General features: G+C 59.5%; 1 protein-coding gene across 8 annotated transcripts in view; it reads right to left on the reverse strand.

The window, feature by feature from the left end:
- The window catches only part of ACSF3 (acyl-CoA synthetase family member 3), a 38,217-nt gene extending 21,513 nt beyond the window's left edge, over window positions 1–16,704 (reverse strand). For 2 of the 8 annotated variants that reach the window (XR_012501232.1, XM_074349183.1), the window contains exons 1-5: window positions 16,624–16,701; window positions 10,656–11,338; window positions 9,353–9,508; window positions 3,508–3,662; window positions 1,994–2,139 (exon numbers count right to left, since the gene is read on the reverse strand). Coding sequence is in view for 7 of the 8 variants with exons in the window: in XM_074349183.1 (XP_074205284.1) it covers window positions 1,994–2,139; window positions 3,508–3,662; window positions 9,353–9,508; window positions 10,656–11,321 (1,123 nt within the window). In the remaining variant the exon portion in view is untranslated. Of the gene's footprint in view, window positions 1–1,993; window positions 2,140–3,507; window positions 3,663–9,352; window positions 9,509–10,655; window positions 11,339–16,318; window positions 16,504–16,623 lie in introns of those variants that run through there. The other 6 variants (XM_074349181.1, XM_074349179.1, XM_074349186.1 and 3 more) reach the window with 5 other exon arrangements.
- Window positions 16,705–20,864: the final 4,160 nt, after the last annotated feature.

The raw sequence follows: 20,864 nt of genomic DNA on the forward strand, positions 1-20,864 counted from the left end.
ACGCACCGCGGGTAGCCAGAACCCTTCCCACACCCCGGGGACGGCGCCCCCTCCAAGTCCCCCAGGGTGGCATGCTGGCTGCACACACAAGGGCTCTCTTTAAATCAGTCGGCAGCTCCCTGGCCCCACGACTCCGCCGTTTCCGGGGCTTGCGGGCCCTGCAGCGGGTCTGGGTTGGAGAGAAGGAAGCCGCTCCTGTCCGGGCCCCACGGAGCCCACGTCTGATCTCAGCCTCCGATTAGAGCATCAGGTCCTGCCGGGCGGCTGAATTAGCCGTGCCCCTCGGGTAACTGACCCGGAGCCGCACTCGGCCGCGTGCCCCTTGCGCGGTCAGGGAGCCTGCAGTGAGCCCTGGGGTGGTTGGTGCGACCACAGGAGCAGCGCTGTGCCCGGGGAGGAGCCGCCATGTCCTGAGTGGGATGGGGACACAGGCCGGGCTCCCACAAGAGTCCAGGGCCTCCGGCTGGAAGGGCCAGGTGTGGGAGTCGGGGGTGTAGAGAAGCCCCTCTGCCTGATCTTTCCGGGGATTGTGCTCAGGGGCTTCTTCAGGGGTTCAAGGTTGAGGGCTCATTCAGACTGAAGACGCCCCGCACGGATGTGAGAGGCCTACGGGGTGCCTGGCGCCCTGTGCACAGGAGGCGTGCGGCCTCTGTGCTGTCCTGCACCGTCTCTGAGTCTGCAGAGGGGCTGCGGCCATAATTTAAGATTCCAGAATTTCTGCCCATAAGCCTGGGGTTTCAAGAGCATTTGGGCCCCTCCTTCTGCAGAGGGGCTGGCCAGGTCTCCGGCCCCTCCACGCACCCCACCCTCCACCTTTCCACAGACGGTCCAGACCCACCCTTTGCTGCTGCGACCCGTCTTTCCAGGTCTAGCTCTCAGCCTGTTTGCTCTCCTTAAGGCCCAGAAGGTTCCCTGTCCATCTCTTGGCCCTTCTCTTCCTCCAGACTCAGCCCGACAGAGGGTGTCACGATCTGACCACGCGGATACCCGCTGTCTGTGTGGCATCCTGGGCCCTCCTGTGTCAGCAGGGTAAGACCCTCCCTGTATCCGGCTGTTCTGTGAACAGCCTGCAGCTTCTCAGAAAGTTAAGACCCACCTTCTGACCCAGCAAGTGCACTCCGGGGTGTCTCCCCATGAAAATACAGACGTGCTCACACAGACCTGCACACAAACATTTACAACAGCCGGGCTGGGAACTGTCCAAAACTAGACACAGCCTGCTGTCCTCCAGTGGTGGCCCGTCCACACCACGGACACTGCCTGGCACAGGGTGCCTCAGGCGCCTCCTGCTGAGAGAAGCCAGACCCAAAAGGAGGTCCTGGAGGCTTCGTCTCCATGTCCCAGAAGCAGCACAGCTCAGGGAGAGAAGCCAGGTCAATGCTCGCCCGGCCTGGGCTGGGGAGGCGCTGACCACAGAAGCGGAGCTCAGAGACCGTGAAACCGCCTCCACGCCGGGAGAGATGGCAGTGACACAGACCCGAAGCAGGAAGGGACACGTGGGCGGACAGGCAGGAGCACAGGTACAGATGGTTTCACTTTTGCTTCCGAGACACCACTTGTATTTTGGACCAACTGGCGGGGACTTACCGTGGGGGGTGGATAGGGGCCCGGAACAGAACACGCGTGCGTCTCAGGCCTCGGGCTCCACCTGCAGGCTCCCATCAGGGATCTGGGGCCTGAGGCCTGCGCATGGGATGTCCTAGAGGAGGCTGCGCAGCAAGACCAAGGGCAGCACCGCCCAGACACGTGCAGACAGCCAGGCGCAGGCGGGGTGCCGCCATGGCTCCTGCTGCTGCCAGCCTGCGGTGGCAGTTCTCCCGGGGCGGCCCAGTCTGGGCATCAGCACCCGCGGGAGGCCCTCTGCCAAGCACGTGGCTTCTGGTGGTTCCTGTTCTTCCCCCCTGCTTCCCCATCACCCGTCAGGGCAGCCTCCTCCACGCCTGGGCCACCGAGGGCTCAGCGCAGGGGACACAGCTGGCGGGCCTGTGCGTACCTGGCAGGCGAGCTGTGGCCAGGGGGTTGGACAAGGCCATGCCAATCTCCGTCATCCCGTACCTCTCCAGCAGGGTGTGGCCGGTGGCACCCTTCCACTTCTCCAGCACGGGCAGGGGCAGCGCAGCTGAGCCCGAGACCATCAACCTGCCGGCACAACCACACGCACCTCAGCCTCTCAGGGTGACAGGGCTCCCTCTGCGCCCCGTGTCCCCCCACCAGCACTCTTCTCATGGAATTCATGGCGAGTTTAGAATGCAACTAGGTCTTCCCAAGGAACGGGCAAGCAGAGTAAGAGAAAGAAGTGACTTTTAGGGTCTTTGGTGGCAGGCTTTGCAATAATCAGTGTGCTATTCACAATTTTAAAAAAACAAAGCTAAAATAAGATGGTGACGGATAATCTGGTTTATACATAAAATGCCACAGGTCCGAGGAGGAAGAGGGGCACGAAAGGAGGCAGCCTACGGTGAGGGCACGTGCGCTTGGGTCCTCCACTCACTGCCTGGTGCTGCCGGCTCAGCGGTGACAGCGACAGTCATGTGACATCCGAGAGCTGCGGCCTGCACGTGCACCAGGTCACACCAGCCGTGTGTGTATCTGCCTCTGGTTGGGGCTGGAGCAGTCACCAAGCTGCACTAGCTCCCACGGGGGCACAGTCACAAGGACCCGGTCCCCAGAGCCTGGCCGGCGAGGTCCACGGGCCTCTGTCACCCAGAGGTCACTCTGAAAGCCCTCCCTCCAATCTCACTCTCATCTGGGCAGAAGGTGCTACCGATCCCACTCATGTCCTGGTGGCCAGGCACTGGACGCCTCCCCCTGCAGCTGCCCAGGCCCCGCCCGCCACCCCGTGAAGGTGGGCTGGGCGGGTGGCCGGCAGCAGCAGCCTCAGGAAAGGGCTCCGGTTCCACCACGGAGTCTTCACAGAGGAGGAGCCAAGAGGGGTAATGGGAACCAAAGCACAACAAGACACAGAATTCTCTCCGGGAGGCGGAGGGCCTCCGTGTGCCCCTCTGAAGGGCAGGGTCAGATGCACAGGTCACGAGCCCCTGGAGGGTCCACGGGGTCAATGCCTCCTGGGCGCGCGCCGCCTGTCGGGCTGCTGGGGACCGACGCGCGCTCTCTAGGCGAGCCGCCCCCAGCCACGGCAGAGGGGAAGCGGCGGGTCTGCAGGCTCTGAGAACACGCAGAGCGAGCTCCCGCCTCTGAAGCAGCCAGGATGGCCAGCACGCCTGTTGGGCGGGGTCTGCACCAGGACGGGCGTGGGCTCAGCAAGGACGTCCTCACCCTTGCGCTTCAGGCCCCCCCACGAGGCAGACGGACGGACAGACGGACAAGGAGACGGAACAGCAACAGGGGCGCAGCGGCCAGGCAGGGATGCGGGCGCGCGGACGTGCAGACGCCGCGCTTCAGGGAGCACTGCTTCCTCGGCCTCCGCAGCACTGACTCAGTAAAAGTACGCCCTGTCTGCGGGTCGTTAAGGCTCTCTGGACAGGAAGGTGGACTGTTTTCGCTCACCTAATTTTTTCCTCACAGACCGCGCGCACGAAGTCCCGGACGTGAGGCTGGCCGAAGTGTCTGTCGTGATAATCCATCAGCTTGCTGTATATGGTCGGCACGGCCATGAACACATTCACCCGTGGACTCTGAGAACTCAGGAACTTTTCCCAAACCTGGAGAGAAAACAGAAAAGCGCACAGCGGGACGGGCAGGAATCACCTGTGCACAGATGTGCATGGACCCCCGGCTCTGGGAGCAGCGCTCTCAGCAGAGGACCCCCTTTTCTTCAGCATCAGGGTCTGTAAGCGGCTCCCACCTTGGCTGGGGGGGGTCCTCACTTTTACAGGTGACGCAGCCCCTGGGCTCCTGTGGAGTCACCTGTGCAGGGACACGCATGTCTGGCCTAGGAGACTGAAGAGGAGGAGGCGGGTCAGGGAGGAGCGGGCACTGGGCCCAGGGACTGGACTCAGACCTGCCATCAGGGACGTGGCCCCTCACACTTTTCCAGCCGGTGGGATAAGAGTGGACGAGGCGGCAAGTGGCCGCCCACAGGCAGGCAGGAGCGCAGCGCTGACAGAGTGGTGACGGCAGACAGGAGCGGATGGTGGCTCCCGTGTGGAAACAGAAAATGTGACCCGTACTTAAGGAAAAAAGTCAACAGAAGCAGACCCTTGGAATCCAGATGTCGGAAATATCAGACACGGAATTTCAGGAAATTATAATAAACTATTAAACAGGTTAAAGAGTTCAGAGCAAAAGGTGAACAAAATGAGGGGTGACCAAGGGTCTCACTGGAGAAGGCGAGTGCGTGAGAGAGCCACACACCCGGGGAGCGTGCAGTGTAAGGCTGGGGCGCAGGGTGCAAGGGACAGGCCAGACGAGCACCAGGACACAGGTCAGACACGAGCCGACCTGAGCGAAGGACAGACGGAAACGGAAAGGGGAGGAGGGCAGCGATACAACATGTGGACGAGACGCCACGCCACAACCTGACAGTCAGGCCTGTCATCCTGGACACGGGAAAGAGGTGCGCTCAGCGGGGGGACGGCCACGCCCAAGGGCTGGGGGGGGGGTCAGTGGAGGGGTGGCCACGCCCATGGGCTGGGAGGCCCGGCACTGCCGGGGAGGCACCTCTCCCGAACCCCAGCCAGCATGCTCTGCAGAAGCTGACAAGCTGACCTGCAGTTCCACGGAGCAGCAGTGGACACAGAGAGTTTGAACAAATGTGGAAAGGAGTAGGGTGGGGGAACTCACACTTCCCGGCCCCAAAACTTACTCCAAAACACTGGTGATTGACGCATGTGAAGCTGGTGGAAGATCAGACATGCAGATCAACAGAGCCGATGGGTCCAGAAATAAATCAATACATTGATGGCCAACTGATTTTGACAGGGGGGACCCTTTCAACAAACAGCGCTGAGACGCCTGAACAGCCACCTCCAGGAAGGTGCACTTAAGACCCTCACCTCTCTGTGTGTGGGACTCGGCAAAGCGGGTCAGAGACCCGAACGCATCAGCTAAGACTACAAAGCTTCTAAGAAAGAACAGATGAAAACCTTCAGGATCTCTGGTTAGGCAAAGATTTCTTAGACGTACAAAAACCGTGAACTGTAAAGTCTAGAAATTGATAAAATGGATTCCATCGAAATTAAAAACGTGTGCTTCAAAAGATACCATTAATAAAATGTAAAAAAAAGCAAGCCAAATGGGGAGAAGATATTTGCAAACCATCTGTGGATAAAGGAGGGATCCAGGCCACAGAGAACCCTTGCAATTCAGTAATAAGATAAATAGCCCAAGTTAAAAATGGGCAGGAGACCTCAACAGACAGCTTACTAGGGAAGACACGTGGATGCAAGTGAGACCGTGAAGAATGCTCACCGTCCTTAGTCGTCAGGGAAGCACAAATTTAAACCGCAGTGAGACACCACGCCGTATCCACTACAATGACTCTCGTAACGATTTTAAAAACCAATAAACGGGTGTTGGTGAGGACGTGGAGAAACTGGACCCTCATACGCTGCTGGTGAGAATGTGAGCAACATAGCCACTTTGGAAAGCAGTCTGGCAGTTTCTTAAAACATGAACAGTAAATGTACCAGACCAACCTGGCAATTCTGCTCCTACGTATCTGCTCAGGGTGAATGAGAAGTGCCCGCAGCAGCATTATTCCTAACAGACAAGAACTGGAGCCCATCCAAGTGCCCCACAGATGACAAAGAGGCGAACCCGCGGTGGCCCAGCCCACGGTGAAGCGCTCCTCACCAACCAGGCAGCAGGCCTCTAATGCACACGCTGCAGCATGGGCAACAAAGCTCAGAGACACTCCGCAGAGTGCAGAGGTCAGACACACAGTATGCAACGCCCAGAAAAGGACAGAGGACAGCCCCGGGGCGGGGGGGGGGCGGGGGCTGGAGGTGGAAGCAGGCACTGAGGTAACATTGAACAAACCCAGTAAATTTATGAACAGTCACTGAATCGTTTGCAATAGGTGAATTACATCTCAATGAAGCTGTGTTTTAAAAAGAACACGCAAAGAAAACGTTTTCAGTCAAACACAGCTGAGAGAACTTGTCAGCAGAGCTGCACCTCAAGGACCATCAAAACACTTCGTCAGGTCACGGGAAACAACCCACGAGGGAAACACAGGACTGCAGGAGCCAGCGAGGAGCCCAGAAGAGGCGCTCTGTGGGCAGTGTTCAGAGCAGCGGCAGCGGCCGTGGGTCGTGAAGGGGAAGGAGGGCGTGGCAAGGACGGGAGGGAGAGGAGCAGCGAGGCTGCCTCTCAGAGAAGACTGAGGGCACCGATGCGCTGCTCAGCCAAGGGGCTCAGGAAGAGAGAAGGCCCGCTCCCGACGCCAGCCTCACTGCAGACCTGAGAGACACTAAAGGGCCGAGGAGAGAAACTGTAAGCCACTCTGTGCCAATAGATCTGACAGTTTTGACAAAATGCACAATTGTTTTAAAAATAAAAATATACCAAAACCGACACAAGAAACAAAACAAAATATTCTAAGTCCTCTATCTGCTAAAGAAACTGAGTCCTTAATTAAAACCTTCCCAGAAAGGTTGGCCTAGATGGCTTCAGTCGAGTTCTGCCAAACACTTAAGGAAGGAACACCTCTGGCCTCACACGGACTCCTAGAGAGAGAGAAGGGGTGGGGAGGGGCCACCACAGTCCTTTCAAGAACGAGCCAGACTCCAGCACAGAAGCCTGGCAAGGATGTCACAGGAAGACTACAGACCTGTGGTCCTCATAAACGCAGGTGCAAAGCCCTGACTCAAGCGTTAGGCAGTCAAACCTGGCAGTGTGCAGAAGGGACAGTACGTCACGCCCAGAAAGCGCACTGGGCGACTGCAAGACGAGGAAAGCGGCGACATTAGCAGCTTCCGTGTGGCCAACCTCATTAGCAGAATATTTGCTCATCTCAGTGATAAACGGATAAAGAAAACCATTTGTAATATTCAAACCTCTATAACTAAACCCTCGGCGGACAAGGGGCAGGAGCGTCCGGGAGCGAACATGGACACAACACGGTGGCCTGCGTCATGTCTATCAGTGAGACAGCAACGCTTTCCCCAAGGCTGTGTCACAGTGTCCTCCATGACTGCTTCCGAGCTACATTTACCGAAATTTAAAGTCTCTTTATCAAAAGACACTACTCAAAGTGTGAAACAATGGACCAGAGACTGGGGGGAGATTCACGGCGTTATTTCTGACGGAGGCCTTTTATCCAGAATGTACACAGAGCAACTACTGACGGGTTATAAAACGACAAACAGCTCGAGTTAAAAGCAGACAAAGGCTTCAAGAGGCAGTTCACAGAGCATCTTTCGGACGACCAGCAAGCACGGAAAAGCGCTCGCATGACGAGAAGCGCGGGCTTCCCGGGGCGGGGAGGTGCGGCCGGCGGGGCCGGGGCAGGGACAGGCACCTCGGAGAGGGTTTGGCCGTTTCTCCCAGCGTTAAACACGTGTGACCCTGTGACCCAGCAATTCTAACCCTGGGTGTTTTCCCGGAGGAGTGAAAGTGTGCATCCGCAAACAGACACGTGAGGATGTTCCCCACAGCTTCACTCGTGAAGCCAAAACTTGCAACAAGCCAGACGCCCGTCAGCAGGAGTGAATGGACGGCAGCGTGGGGGCCCTTGTGCTGGAAGGAGCTGGCCACTGACACGTGCGCCGGGGAGGCCTCAAAAGCGTGCTCAGGGGAAGGAGGGAGGCACAGAAGCGTGAGGGGCCGTGACTCTGACGCAGGTTTCAGGAGCAGGTCAGCACAGGTGAGAAGAGGTGGCTGCCTGCGGGGGCGACTGCGAGGTGTCACGACAGGGCTGAGCCGAAGGGTCACCCAGTACGGTGAGGGCGTGGAGCCACTGGGCCCTTCACGTTGCTGTAGGAGGACAGAAGGTGCGGCCGCGCCGGAGCCAAAATTAAACATACACCCAGCCTGGTGGGCGCCCAGAACCAGAATGAGCTTTAGGAGTATGTTTACAGCAGCTTTATTCACAATATCCCCAGACTTGAAACGACCCAGTAGGGATGGGGTCTGAGAGGCCCGAGCTCTGCCTGCAGCCCCTTCCACATGCTGCCTGGAAGCCCCACCTGCCTCAGTACGACGCCCACTGCTCAGACCCCAGGATGAACAGCGTCTGGGGCCACAGGTCCGCCAGGCAGCACGCTTCATGAGGGACCCGGAGTCCTGAGCAGGTGCTGGGCCCGAGGGCAGTGCCCCAGCATCCGAGCGCCCACCGCCCAGCCTCTGCCCTCAGAGTCCGCAGGAGAGCAAGCCCCGGCCCCTACATCCCGCCCTGACTTGGTGCCCGCGGCTGGAAACCTCGTCCGTGAGCAGCCAGAGGAAGCCGTCTTTGATGAGGGCTCAGTGGAGGCCGGGCAGCCCAGTTAACAACCAGGCTTCACCCTGCGGGGCGAGGGCGGGCAGCCCCACCCGTCTTCCAGCTGTCCTCCCAGCCACTGCCCCGCCAGCCAGCCCTGTAGGGCGCTGGCCGCTGTCACCCCACTGCTCCTTGAGCTCTGCTCAGAGGGCCTGAGGCCATCTGGACACCAAGGAGCCTTCTGGTCACCCACACCACTGCTTCACACAGACTCCACAGACGAAGCCCGGAGGTGCAGTAATGCTCAAGTGGGGTTTTACTAACGTAAGCTTCTAAATGCGCAGAACCCTGAAACTCAGGGCTGCAGGCTTTTATCGGCCGCACGTCAAACGTGCTTCCCTGCTCAGCTCTGCCGCACTTGCAGGAAGCCCTGCCGTTTGTCTGCCTTCTGCGCGCTTCCCCGTCCAGAATGCACTCCCGCTGTCACAGTGCCTCAGCCACACAGGCACGAGCTCCATCGAGCGTTAAACCTGCAGGACGCCTTGGGATAGTGAACACTGAGGCCGACAGGCAGAGCCTCCCAGCGTGTGTCACTGCACGTGGCAAAGGGGCTTTGCAGGTGTGATGAGGGTCCTGAGGTAGGGAGGTTGCCCTGGACAAGGGGCCAGATGTGGTCACAGGGTCCTCATGAGAGGGAGGCAGGGGAGAGGCGACCGCAGAGGCGGCGGCAGTGTGGGAACACAGAAGCAGAGGCAGGGGGATGCAGTCACAAGGCAAGCCATGTGGGTGCCTTCAGAAGCCAGAAGAGGCCGGGAGTAGATTCTCCCTGGAGCCTCCGGAGAGATGCAGGCCTGCCACACCTTGACGTTACTTAGCTCCGTGAGATTCCAGAACTGTGAGAATAAACCTGTGTTGTTTAAGCCCCGGGGGAGGGTCACTTGCTCCCGAGGCAACAGGAATCCACAACTGGCTGTCCACACCCCAGGGCTGGGAGTCCAGATCCAGTGGTGCCAGGAGCCCGTCCCGACTTACCAGCTGAGCACTGAACTCGGGCAGCATCACGCAGGTGGCCCCCACCCAGAGAGGACACAGCAGCTTGTTGACTACGCCGTGGACGTGGTGCAGCGGGAGCACGTGGAGGATCACATCATCCTTCGTCCACGCCCACTTGTGGACCAGCCCCGTCACCTGTGGGACAACAGCATGGCCTGAGAACAGGAGGGAAGCCACCAACAGACAGGGTTCAGAGGGGCCCCCAGCTGCGAAGAGGTGGAGGGGGCTCACTCTCACTGCCCCGCCCTCAGCGGCGTCTAAAGAAGATAGTAATAAACCGAGGCTCTGTCGGCCCTCCCTTAACCTCACCTGCGTTGGAGGCCAGGGCCATATGCAGTCAGGGGCTTCAGCCAATCAGAAGGAGCCTTTGACCTGGGGGTCCCAAGGCTCTGCACACACTCTGGGCAGCTCTCTCCTGGGTGGTCAGAGGTGTGATTTTGGCTCCCACAGGCCCCGAGATCCAGCCGCCCAACCTCCACTGCCTGCCTGACCCCGCGAGTTCTGGCACCTCCCACCGCGAGCATGTCCTCTTGTGTGTGCAGTGACCGCCATGTGCACACGGTGTAGCTGCCCTCCCCCCAGAAATGTGGTCTGGTGATGGCCTCTCCTGATGAGAAGCGTGTCTTCTTCCGGGAGACGGAGACAATGTGTGACCTCGCCGTGCCTGCAGCCAGCCCAACTCCGTCACCACCGACTCAGCCTGGGACTGGGTGGCGTGGACCTCTGACCTTCCTCTCGTGGCTCTGAACTTCTACGTCTAGGAGTCTTTATTGTACAGGCGAATGCTTTTTGGAAGCAAGAAGGGTGTGAACTGCAGGTAAATGAAGTCACTGGGGAGTCTTACAGAGACAGGAACTGAGGCTGTGGGATGCAGAATGATGCCCAGGCCGCGGCAACACGAGGTCCTACTTTCTTGTGTCCCAAACAAGCACGACTCCAGGCGCAGAGGGTGAGTCCTGGACACTTGCGTATGGCAGGTCTCTCTGAAAACCACCTCAGATGGCGTCAGGGGCCCATTCTGTGCTCTGCACGCCTCAGGGCCATAAATGTCCCGCCTTGGGCGCTACGTGCCTCAGCCCCTCCCGAGAGCCATCCTACATGGTTAGTGGGGCTGGTGGCCCCACGGCCCCGGGACCCTTCAGCGCTGTGAGGTTCAAGTTGGGCTGGGGGAATGCTGAGAGCTGCAAAGGGCCCTACAGAAAGGTAAATGGACAGAAGGCTGCTGCCCCAGACATGGCACCTGCTGGGGCTGGCCTCCCCGTGGTGGCCCCCGAGCACTCACCGTGGCCCAGACGTTGTGGTGGGTGATCACGACGCCCTTGGGCCTCCCCGTGGTCCCGCTGGTGTAGATGATCATGGCACCCCGGTCTCTCCAGTCCCGCTCCGGCACCTGCTCCTCCCCGGGGTCCTTGGCCGCCCCACAGTAGACTGTGGGCGGGAGGGGCAGGAGCGGGACCCCCAGCTTCCTGACGACCGGGCTCAGCAGCTCCACGTGCTCCTGCCCAGCGAGGACCACAGAGCTGCGGGAGTCCTGGATGAAGTATTCCAGCTCGGCCTGGGGGTGCTTTCTGTAGAGCGGGACGGCGGTGCCCCCACTCATCCACGAGGCCCACTGCGCCACCACATAGGAGACGTCGTTGGAGCACAGGAAGGAGACCCTCTCCTCCCGGAGGTCCCCGTCGCTGCACGCACGGAGCCTGCAGATCTCCCGGGCCAGGCTGAGGCTGCGGGAGTACAGGTCCCTGTAGGTGTGGCTGCCGTGCTGGTCAGCGAGGGCGACTCTGTCCCCAAAGGCCAGGGCGCGGGTGAACACAGGAGCACTTCTGTTGCCACGGGCTGCCGGGCCTGTGTGCAGGGGGCTGCGTCCTCCAGGCCTCCAGGGAGCTGGCCGGTGGGAGGCCACGGCACAGACCAGGCGCGGGAGGGACACCCCCACGTGGGGCGGCATGGCAGGGCAGACACCGGCTGGAAGAGAGGACACCACAGGTACTGCCCGGTCCCGTCCTGACCCCAGAGCAACCCGGCAAAGCTGGCTTGGCTCAGTCACGAGGTGACATCCTGAACAGGAGATGCCAGCACTCCCGATACACGCTTCTGGAACTTAAATGACCAATGTTTCGGCATTTTACTTAATCTCATTAGTTTAAGGATTTTAAAAACATACAAGTTTCTAAAGCCAGGAACTAAAGGAAGGTCAAGGAGAAGCAAACAGAAGGCAGTGCATTTCAGGTAAACTCTGAATAATGGTTTTTAACAACCTCAGCCTGAAAGAAGTCAGGTGAGCGGGGTCAGTACTGAGGGCCACAGAGTGAAGGCGGCGGCCCCCGGGCCACACGGTCTGAACAACGTGGGCCCACTGCGGGCCCACTGCCTCGGCGGGGGTCTTGCCGACCACGGCCATGGCGCTCCGTGCAGAAATGCGACTGGCTAGGAACAGGAATGGGACGTGGACGAAGGGCCGGGGGGCCGACTGGAAAGTGACGTGCGGATTTTCGACTGTGTGGGGTTGGCACCCTCAGCCCTGTGTGGTTCGAGGGTCCCCCTACACTCCCTGTCCACCAGCAGCGGGGCCTGGAAACCCCAGCGAGCAGAACAGACACGGGGCCGCCTCCTGCTCTTGGACCCTTGCCCAACCGTGGACGTCGAGGAACTTAAATAGAGCAAGCTCACCTTTCTGCAGGGTGTCAGTCTTTTTTAAAAAACTGAAACATAACTTTTTCCCCTTTCCCCTCAAACCTAACCGCTAAACAGTGACCCAAAAGACCAAAACAGTAAGGGAGAAGGAGGGCTCACCACGAGGGCGGTGACCCACGAGTCCACCTGGAAGTCTCCAGAGTGCTGGAGAGCAGGGAGGCCCAGGAAAGGAGCCGCCTGACTCTGCCCTGCTCCAGGACACCTCCCTCCTGGGGCAGCCGCACGGGGTCCGTAACGAGGAAGGGCGCCCACTTTCCAAGCTGCCCCTGCATTGACGGCGGCTTAGAGCTGAAGTTCTCTAAGCTCAAGAGGTCGGGAGCCCACCTGCCACCCCACTGAAGACAGTTCCTTCTGGGGCCCAGAGTCCCCACTGCCACACCCTCCCCACGGCCACGAGTAAGGGTCACCGTGCCTCCCTCTCTGGGAGTGCCCTCAGCCAGAGCAGTGTCCCAGACCCAGCTCTCCAAGTTGTTCGCAGAGGGTTTTCACGAGTATGATCTTGACAGTGATAATACACGCAACACATCACAATGTGTTTTCACCTTGTGATTTCACTTTCAACGGTTGGATAAACAGGCAACCACTTTTAGCCCTGCCTCCCCCATGAGAGAAGCCAAGCCGCCCAGCTCCTAAGTCAGGGATGAGAGCCCAGCCAGAGCCTCCCCAGCCCCAGCCATCCTTCCCGCCAGAGCCAGCCACGCCGCAGCCCAAGGCTGTCAGAGCCCACGAGGGGACCTGATGCTGCCCATGCGGGGCCTGGGGGTGGGGCGGCGCCCCCTGGTGACGGCCTGGGGAGCAGGCAGCGCGACACCAGGGGCGCTTCCCCCCATCAGAGGCCGATGCAGACGCCCGCCAAGGAGCTGTCCGCTGTCCGACAATAGCATCAAATAAGCCTGTAAACTTCGCCTGGTTCCCACAGGCCCAGCAAAGCAGGAAGGTGGGGGTGCTGGGCGGGCAGCCCGCACACTGCTCCGAGGGCCTGCTGCTCCGCTCTCGGCATGTTCTCCCCCGAAAACCCTCACTCTTCTTTCATCCACTTGCTACAGGGGAAAACTAACGTGTTATGTCTGTGATGCGTACAGTTTTGCTGTCTGTCCTTAATTTAAACAGCAATCTGCACACAACACTGTACAATTACCCAACCAAACCAACCACCTCACACCAGTAAGCCTGCCAGCCCGAGCTCTGCTCTGTCCCGAGACCCTCCGCGGGCTGGCGCTGGTCCCCTGCAGCTGGGGCCCGAGCACTCGGAATAGGAACCAGGAGATAGGGCCGAGCCCCACTCTGCCCCCGGGGCCGGGGAGGGAGGGCTCACTGACTTCCGACTCCATGACAGCAAATCCCCAGTGGGCACAGACGGCCGTGGGGGCCGGGCAGTGACAGCAGCACCTCCAAAGGGAGACAGAGGTGAAGCCACAGGCCCGAGGCCACAAAGCAGCAGGCCAGGCCTAGCTGCCCCATGCTCTGAGCCGCTCTGGAACACCACGTCTGGTGAGGCGTACCGGAGGGCCAGGTCTGTGACAGGGCGCTGCCCGGAGGGCCCCACACGTTCACTGGATGGCGCCCCAGTCTAGGGAGGCCCAGAGCGTCGACTCAGCACCGCAAAGGACACCTAGCAGACCCTTCAAAATAAGACACGAAACCAGCAAAGGCAGGACCTTTGCTCCCACGTGTGTGCTTTTAAATGCATCCCAAGGAAATAATTAGAGGTGCAGGTGGAGTCACGCACAGGGCGCCCCCTGCAGGGTTATTTCTAACATGAAGCCCGGGGCTAAGCTGTGGTCCTGAGGGTCTCAGGACACTGGGGCGCGCACACGTGTGTCAGGCTGGGGCCACGGCCCCGCCCCGGAAGCTCCCACGGTGCTGCCCGGGGACCACATCACAGAGACAGAAGGAAAACCTCCGGGGGTCACGAGGTGGCAGGGCTGCAGGTGACTTTTGCTTTCTTCTTGGTGTTTCTCAATTTTCTCGTTTTTCTGCAATGAGCACGTATGACTTCTGTAATCAGATTTTTGAGGTCTAATAAATGACATTTTTAAAAATGACGATACTTCAGCTGAAGCATTAACATTTTATTTTATTCAAAAAAGATGAAAATATTAAAAATATTTGTTCTGGATGGCAGATCTCCAGGGTAATTGTCTACAGCTTTTTAATTTCTCAAAGTGATAGGAGCCAATAAAAATGAGGTAACAGCCTTCATCTTAATTAAAGCGAGTGGTTCACGGAAGGCTTGCGCAGACAGTGAGGAAGTCAGTCCTCACAGAAGCGGTCTGAACACCTGCTGCACTAGCACCTCCGACCGGCAGCGGACACCTGGCCCTGAGTCTCTGAGTGTCTGGGAGGTGGTGGACCGTGAGGGGCTCTCGGTAGGGATGGTGTGGGTCAGACAGGCCCTGGCCTGGCTCCTGCGCAAGTTCCGTATAGGCAGGCCCTCCTGAGAAGGGTGATGAGGCCGAGCTCAGGGTGGGAGGGAGCCTGCCAGGTCAACCTGCGGGGGCCCCACAGCTGTGCTCACACAGGGTGCTGGTGGGGTGGGTGCTCACCACGGAGCCTCACTGCAACAGTTCCTTTTCATTTGGGTGAGTACTGCCACTCACCCCCAAAGAGGCTGCACTCATACACTCTCCCACCAAACATGGGAGCACGGGGCCACTCTTTCAAGAGTCCCCTGGGTGTGTGACCCTGAAACCATTCATCGTCAGTTCTTTAAATACAGAGCTGAACTCTTCCAGGTCACAGGGATCAGGGACTCGCCTTCAACAAGCAAAAAAAATCTGTTCAGAGCAGATGACTGTGTCCTGAGCACCCCCAGTTCCAGAAAGACAAGAGCCCCCATAAGGAAGGAGCCCACACCTTCCAACCACCGGGCCCCCTCTGGTCACAGGGCTCCTATCACCCCCAGTGGCACAGCTTGGAGTGATGCTGCCACCAGATAAATGCAATCTGGCCATGGATTCTCCCTGTCTCAGTTAACTGACTTCATAAAACCAGCATCACCCTGCAGCCACATGAAAGAATCCCAGCCAACAGCACAGAAACCTGAATTCTGCTGAGCCAGACGCCTTCTCCTGGGAAAGGCTGCCTGCGCAGATTCCGTCAGGAGGCAGAAGCCCAGCTAGAGAGCCGGCAGAGGCCCCTCGGTGTGCTAACCACCAGAGACTGCGGCCAGACCACCAAGGCCCGTGGACCTTTCAGAACACATGCCAACACCAGGAAGGTGACACCTGTCTTTTCCTAACCAGGGTGCTGGTTGAGAGCACAGACTTTATAGTCAGAATAGCCCCAGACTGGAACATTCGCTGGCTCTTCCGAGTTTCCTCACCTGGCTAAGCCCTGGATTCCCCATCTGTGGAGGATAACATCAAGACCGGCCACACACGGAGGGGAAACAGTCTCCCCACCCTCAGTGCTGGGCTCACCAAGGGGCCACGTGCCAAAAATTACTTGATAAGAATGATACTTGCATTCAAATGAAGGTGGCTGGTTTCGAAATGAATAAAATGGCACCTGATGGATCAGCAGCACCTGCCCCCCACCCCCCAGACCCTGCCTGCTGTCCGCTCCCTGGATGAAGGTGTGGGGTGGGAGCAATGGCCCACACTCTCCCTCCCATACACGACATCCTTTCAGCAGGGTGCCTGCGGTTTGGGGTTGTTCTCAAAGTTATATTTTTAAGCGACAGACCTTCACACTGCACTCATGAGTGTGCATTCAAATCAAATAACCAAAAAGGAAAACACAAGCTTAACTCCGTATCCATATTAGGACGTAAGGCGCTGTTTTAGAGATGCGGTCTGGAGGGACGAAGCTTGCTATCCCATGCCCGCAGTCAATCTACAGCTGCCGTGTGCCTTGAGGAGCGGTTCTGGGATGCGGGTTGGGAAGCAGGGACATGTGAAGACCGCCAGACCCGCTAGACTGCCAGGTTTCACGTCGGAGCCGCGTGGGGGGTGGTAGGGGGAGCTGAAACCCACTGCTGACGACGTCTGTGCTCCTGGGCCCAGCACTGGTGCCTCCCCCCACCCCCAACCGTCCCTACCTAGGTCCCCAAACACCTCCCCTCCTCAAGCTGGGAACCTACAGACTCCCCAGACACGGGATTCCTGTTGCCATCCTTTCCCCATCTGGCAAACTCCTAATCATCCTTCCAGTTGGCTGCTCTCAAGGCCTTTTAAAAACCTCCGACTTAGCATCCAGCCCTTGTTTACAGAGACCGATCCCAGGAGCCGGCCGTCTGCCCCTACGCACCCAGCACCGCGCACGGAGCAAACGAACAAGGGAGGGGAGGGTACTGCCGGCCCACTGAGGACGGAAGCGGACTTCTTTCAGACACGACCGATCTAGTTTCTCTCCAACGGTGGCTGAACCTGGACTCGACTAACTCCAACCGCCGTCCCGGGCCTCCACGTGGTGTCAGCGCTGCCGGCTCCGCGGGGGCAGGCCGGGCCCCCACGTGACGCGACACCTGCGCCGGGAGGGGGCGGGGCGCGGGACCCCGCGGGGCCTGAGGGGAGGCACGGCGCGGGGACTGGGGGGCGGGGGGCCGGATCTACCTCCGCCGGCGGGGCTCGCGCTCCTCCTCCTCCTCCTCCTCCTCCTCGCCGGGTTGGAACCGGAACCGGAACTGCGGCTGCGCGCGCACCCCGCGTCCGTCGCCCCCGCGCGTCCCCCGGCGCGGCGCGGCGCGGCGCGGCGGCGCGGGTTCCGGCCGCGAACGTTCCCATCGACGACGCGCGTGGCTGCAGACGGAGCGTCGCGGGCACAGCCGGTGACGGCGCGTTCCTGGCCCGTGACCCGGCGCCTGCGAGTTAACCGCTCGCGGCCCGAAGCGGGCTGGGAGCCGGCGCCGACCCTAAAGGCGGCTGCAGGTGTTATGCTGGGTGGTGCCGGCCGGAAGGCCGCTCCGCCCAAACGTGCGGTTTCTCCACAGTGAAAAGTAAACCAGCGCTGACGGCGGGGCCGCGGGCGCAGTTAGAGGGCGCGCCTTCGCGCTGTGCACTTAACAACGCGCGAGCCAAACGTTAAGGGTCATGCTTTGTTCGGAGGGGCTGGAGCCCGGGAGGTCGGGGAGGAGCCAGAGTACAGGAGGTTTGGGAGCAAAGGCCATGCAATCAGAACATCAAAAGATGAGTGTTAATTAAAGAAAACCAGACATCCCAAGTTAAGGAACTTAGCACTTTTCTCTATGGGAACACGCAAAAGTCTGGGCTCATTGAAATCATTCCTTCCATGTGCACCCGAGTCTGGGGCCAGTGTTCTGTGCTTCCATATCCTGAGTTCCCTCCGCCCACCGTCAGGCTGGTGGCAGTGGCTGATGGCTTGGTGGCCACAGCATCCTTCGTGTATTACATGGCAGGCAATATTTTTTATTCACACCGCCCTCCTCCCTCCCCAGCGCCGCAGTGGAGGATGCAGAAGCCACCCTGGAGATCCTAGACCCCCAGGCCAGGCTGCTATCCTGGAGGAAGGAGCCAGCAGGGAGCTGAGAGACCGGGATCCGGGCCGAACCAGAACTGGGCCGCTGCCCCCTTGGTGTTGGAAGAGCTAGTCTGGCTCTGGGTGGTGTGTGTTCAGGAGCTCCTGGTGGTGGAGGATGTGATGCCCCAGGGGAGAGGGCTGGGAACCTCCCAGAAACAATAAAGTGACTGAGATGGAGATAAGATCTCCAGGCCATCCATGTGGTCCAGTAAAACAGCAGCAAAGGCAGAGTAACCACTAGAAGGCTCGGTTCAGACAGCGGTTACAGAGTTGCGATAATGTAGTATGCGTACTGTAAACATCAACACGCAAACATTGACCGTGATCTAACTGCAGACCTGAGGGAGGGGGCGGGTTCAGGAGGGGTTGTGGGGCTGGGGAGAGAGTGAGGCCGCGGTGTCCATCACAGGAGCATACAGTGACAGTGTGACCGTGGAGGCCACTTGCACACGTGGAGGTAAATATCAAGAGAATCAGGTGCCTCTGAGAATTGGGAAGGGAGGGGATTCTTTAAACTGTGTGGATGTGTAGTGTGCGTGCATGTGATGAAAATAAACTAGACCATAAAATAAGTTTCAATGAGGGAGGGGACAGGAAACACTTCAAGGGTGTCCACGTGGTCACGGGCTCCTGTCCACCTTCAGGCAGCCCCTGCCCAGCACTGAGTCACTCGGCCACACTCTGCCCTATGGCCCCCAAACAGTGCCACCCCAGGGGTGTACCTTCCACCAGGTGCTGTGAATTCGAGAGAAAACAAGGAGACCACACAGCCCGGGAAGCACAGGCGTGAAGCCGTGCAGACACACGGGAACTGCTGGCAGCAATCTGCAGATGGATTCAACCAGCATAAAAGAATCCCCTCGTGCCTAAGATTTAAAAGTTGGACCAGCAAAGTGTGTTTGCCCTGGGATTTCCCACCATGTCCCTGGACAAGCTCCAAAGGACCGCGTGAAGAAGGGGGATGCTGTCCTCCCAAGAGGCAGGCTCCTGTGATCGCTGACCCCCACCCCAGCCTCACAAGCGCTGGCTGCATGTTGTGTGTGGTCCGGGCAGGCGTGGCTTCAGGGCCTTTACGTTGGTGGGAGCTGGCCCTGCATGTGAAATGCTGGAGGCCCTCTGGCTTTTCTGCAGCTCGGAGCTGGGAGATGAGTGCCTCTGTGCCCTCGGAGCACCTGGGGAGCCCAGCTGTCCTGGACTCAAGCTGCCCTTGGGTCTGACCCTGGAGGAGAGCTGACCCAGGAGGGTGTCTCAGGGAGCCGGCCTCAGCAGGGCTGTGGGGCGCTGGCCGATCCACTTGCAACTGCCTCCGGCTAAGAGCCCCGAAAATTCAGGGGAACAGGGCAGGTGTCCAAATGTCTATAAAACGGGGTGACAGCTCCCCACTCCGTGCCTGGCTTAATCCTGCTGGGAGCACCCAGGAGCCAGGACACTTAAAGCTACTCAGAAACACTAACTGTCATTACTGTCCACCCTTGTCGGTACCGGCAACTTTAGCGCCAGCCCCTCAACAGAGACCCCCGAGCAGGTGCTCAGTCAGTGGAAGACAGACAGGCGGGGTGGCTCCTCTAGAAGGCAGAGGAGGGCCCTGTGGCCTCTGCGTGGGGTGGGCGCTTCTGCCTGCCCGCACCCAGGAGGCAGGCTGAGCCTCCCCACCCGACACCCAGCCCTGAGCCCCTGTCCACTCCCCACCCAGGCTTTCCCAGAGGAAATCCTTGCAGCTGGAGCACGCAGGGAAGCGGCAGGAGACGGTAGGAACCCCGCCCCCTTTCCCTCCGTTGATTCTGTTCACACCTCCAGCTTAATTAGCCCAAACTGCGGGGGGCGTGTGGGTCACACCTTTTCACTTGATGAAAGCAAAGCACAGATGCGCTGGCAGTGGTGTCCTCGCAAAGGGAGCTTCCGCCAACTGCAAGCATGGTGCCTTCCCGCCCGGAGGGGCGGCTGTCACACCAGGAAGGGCCTGACGGCACTCAGAGGAAGGACCAGTCGTGGGCCCGCCTGATGTGAGTCGGGCACGACCTGGGTTCCGACCCTGCCTGTGGCCACTGGCCTCCAAGATGCCCCCACGGTCCATGCCCACACGCGGAACCATCCCAACAGAGGAGCTGAGCGGGGCGAGGTCGCGACGGGCACCCAGCTTCCTCCTGGCTCTCTGGGATCGGTGGGGGGCACCTGGTGAGGACGCTCGGGGCCGCCTGCCCGCAGCCGGGCGAGGAGCCTCCTCGGGAGCAGACCCTCCAGCCCCGTCGACGCCGCCCTGCTGACTCGCCGGCTGTGACCTCGCCCGAGGCCGAGACAGAGCTGCCGGCTGAGCCGCTTCTGGATCCCGGACCCGCAGAAGCTGTGACGTAACAAATGCGGCATTTAAAAGTTGTTCAAAGTATAGTGATTTTCACGAAAATGTAATTTATGTCAACGTATAATTTCTTTCTTACAGTTATTTTGAATAAGTTGATAAGAAAACATTTGAGTTTTCCTCATTTTAATTTCTAACACAGTAAGGTTTGAGAGCTATTACTCATAAATAGATGCTCACTGGGGTCCCTGGTGGTTTTAAGGCTGTCAAAGAGCTGAGACCCCTCCAGACAGCCGCTGGGCCCCCGGGAGCCAGTGGAGAAGGGAGAGCCTCTGGGTGATGGGCGGCGGGGGGTCAGGAGGAGAAGCCCCGCAGCAGGGCTGTCAGGGAAACAGCGGAGGAGCTGCCTGGATTTGGGGTGACCCGGCCCCACCCCAGCAGGGTCATAGCCCCCAGCTGTGCCTGGGTCTGAAGACAGACCCCAAGGTGGAAAAGGGCTATGGAACACTGACCCCAGAACCGCCCTCTGCACCCGGGTCCCAGCAAGCGTCATGCCTGGGCTGTGGGTCCCTTGGTTAAATCTGAGAGGACTTGCCCAGGGGTCAGACAGGAGGGCAGGCTCTCCTTGGGGTTCTTGGGTCTTATATCCAGATGCCCTGGAGAGGAAGGGACCCCTCACTGGCACAGTGACGGCAAGGAGGAGTGAGGGAGGGGGCTGCTTGGGGTGGGTGGCCGGCAGGGCGGTTCCAGGCCCCCTCCACTCACAGCCACGTGGCCTGGCCCGTTTCCAGGGATCCAGCTGAGGTCCATCAGCCTCCTGGAGCTCAGCTTCGAGGCCCAAACTCACTGCCCACTCCCCATACTGGCCCACATGCCCTCACTGACCACAGAGCACCCCACACCCCCACGGACCAGGAAACCGCTGGCCACCCTCCAGCGCCCAGACAGGCTCTCTCCCCTCATGGCTCCTTGTCCTCGTGAGGCCAAGATGACACAGGCTCCTGACGCAAACAGGCCTCC

This window comes from Camelus bactrianus, chromosome 21 (genome assembly GCF_048773025.1).
Source record: "Camelus bactrianus isolate YW-2024 breed Bactrian camel chromosome 21, ASM4877302v1, whole genome shotgun sequence".
NCBI lineage: Eukaryota > Metazoa > Chordata > Mammalia > Artiodactyla > Camelidae > Camelus > Camelus bactrianus.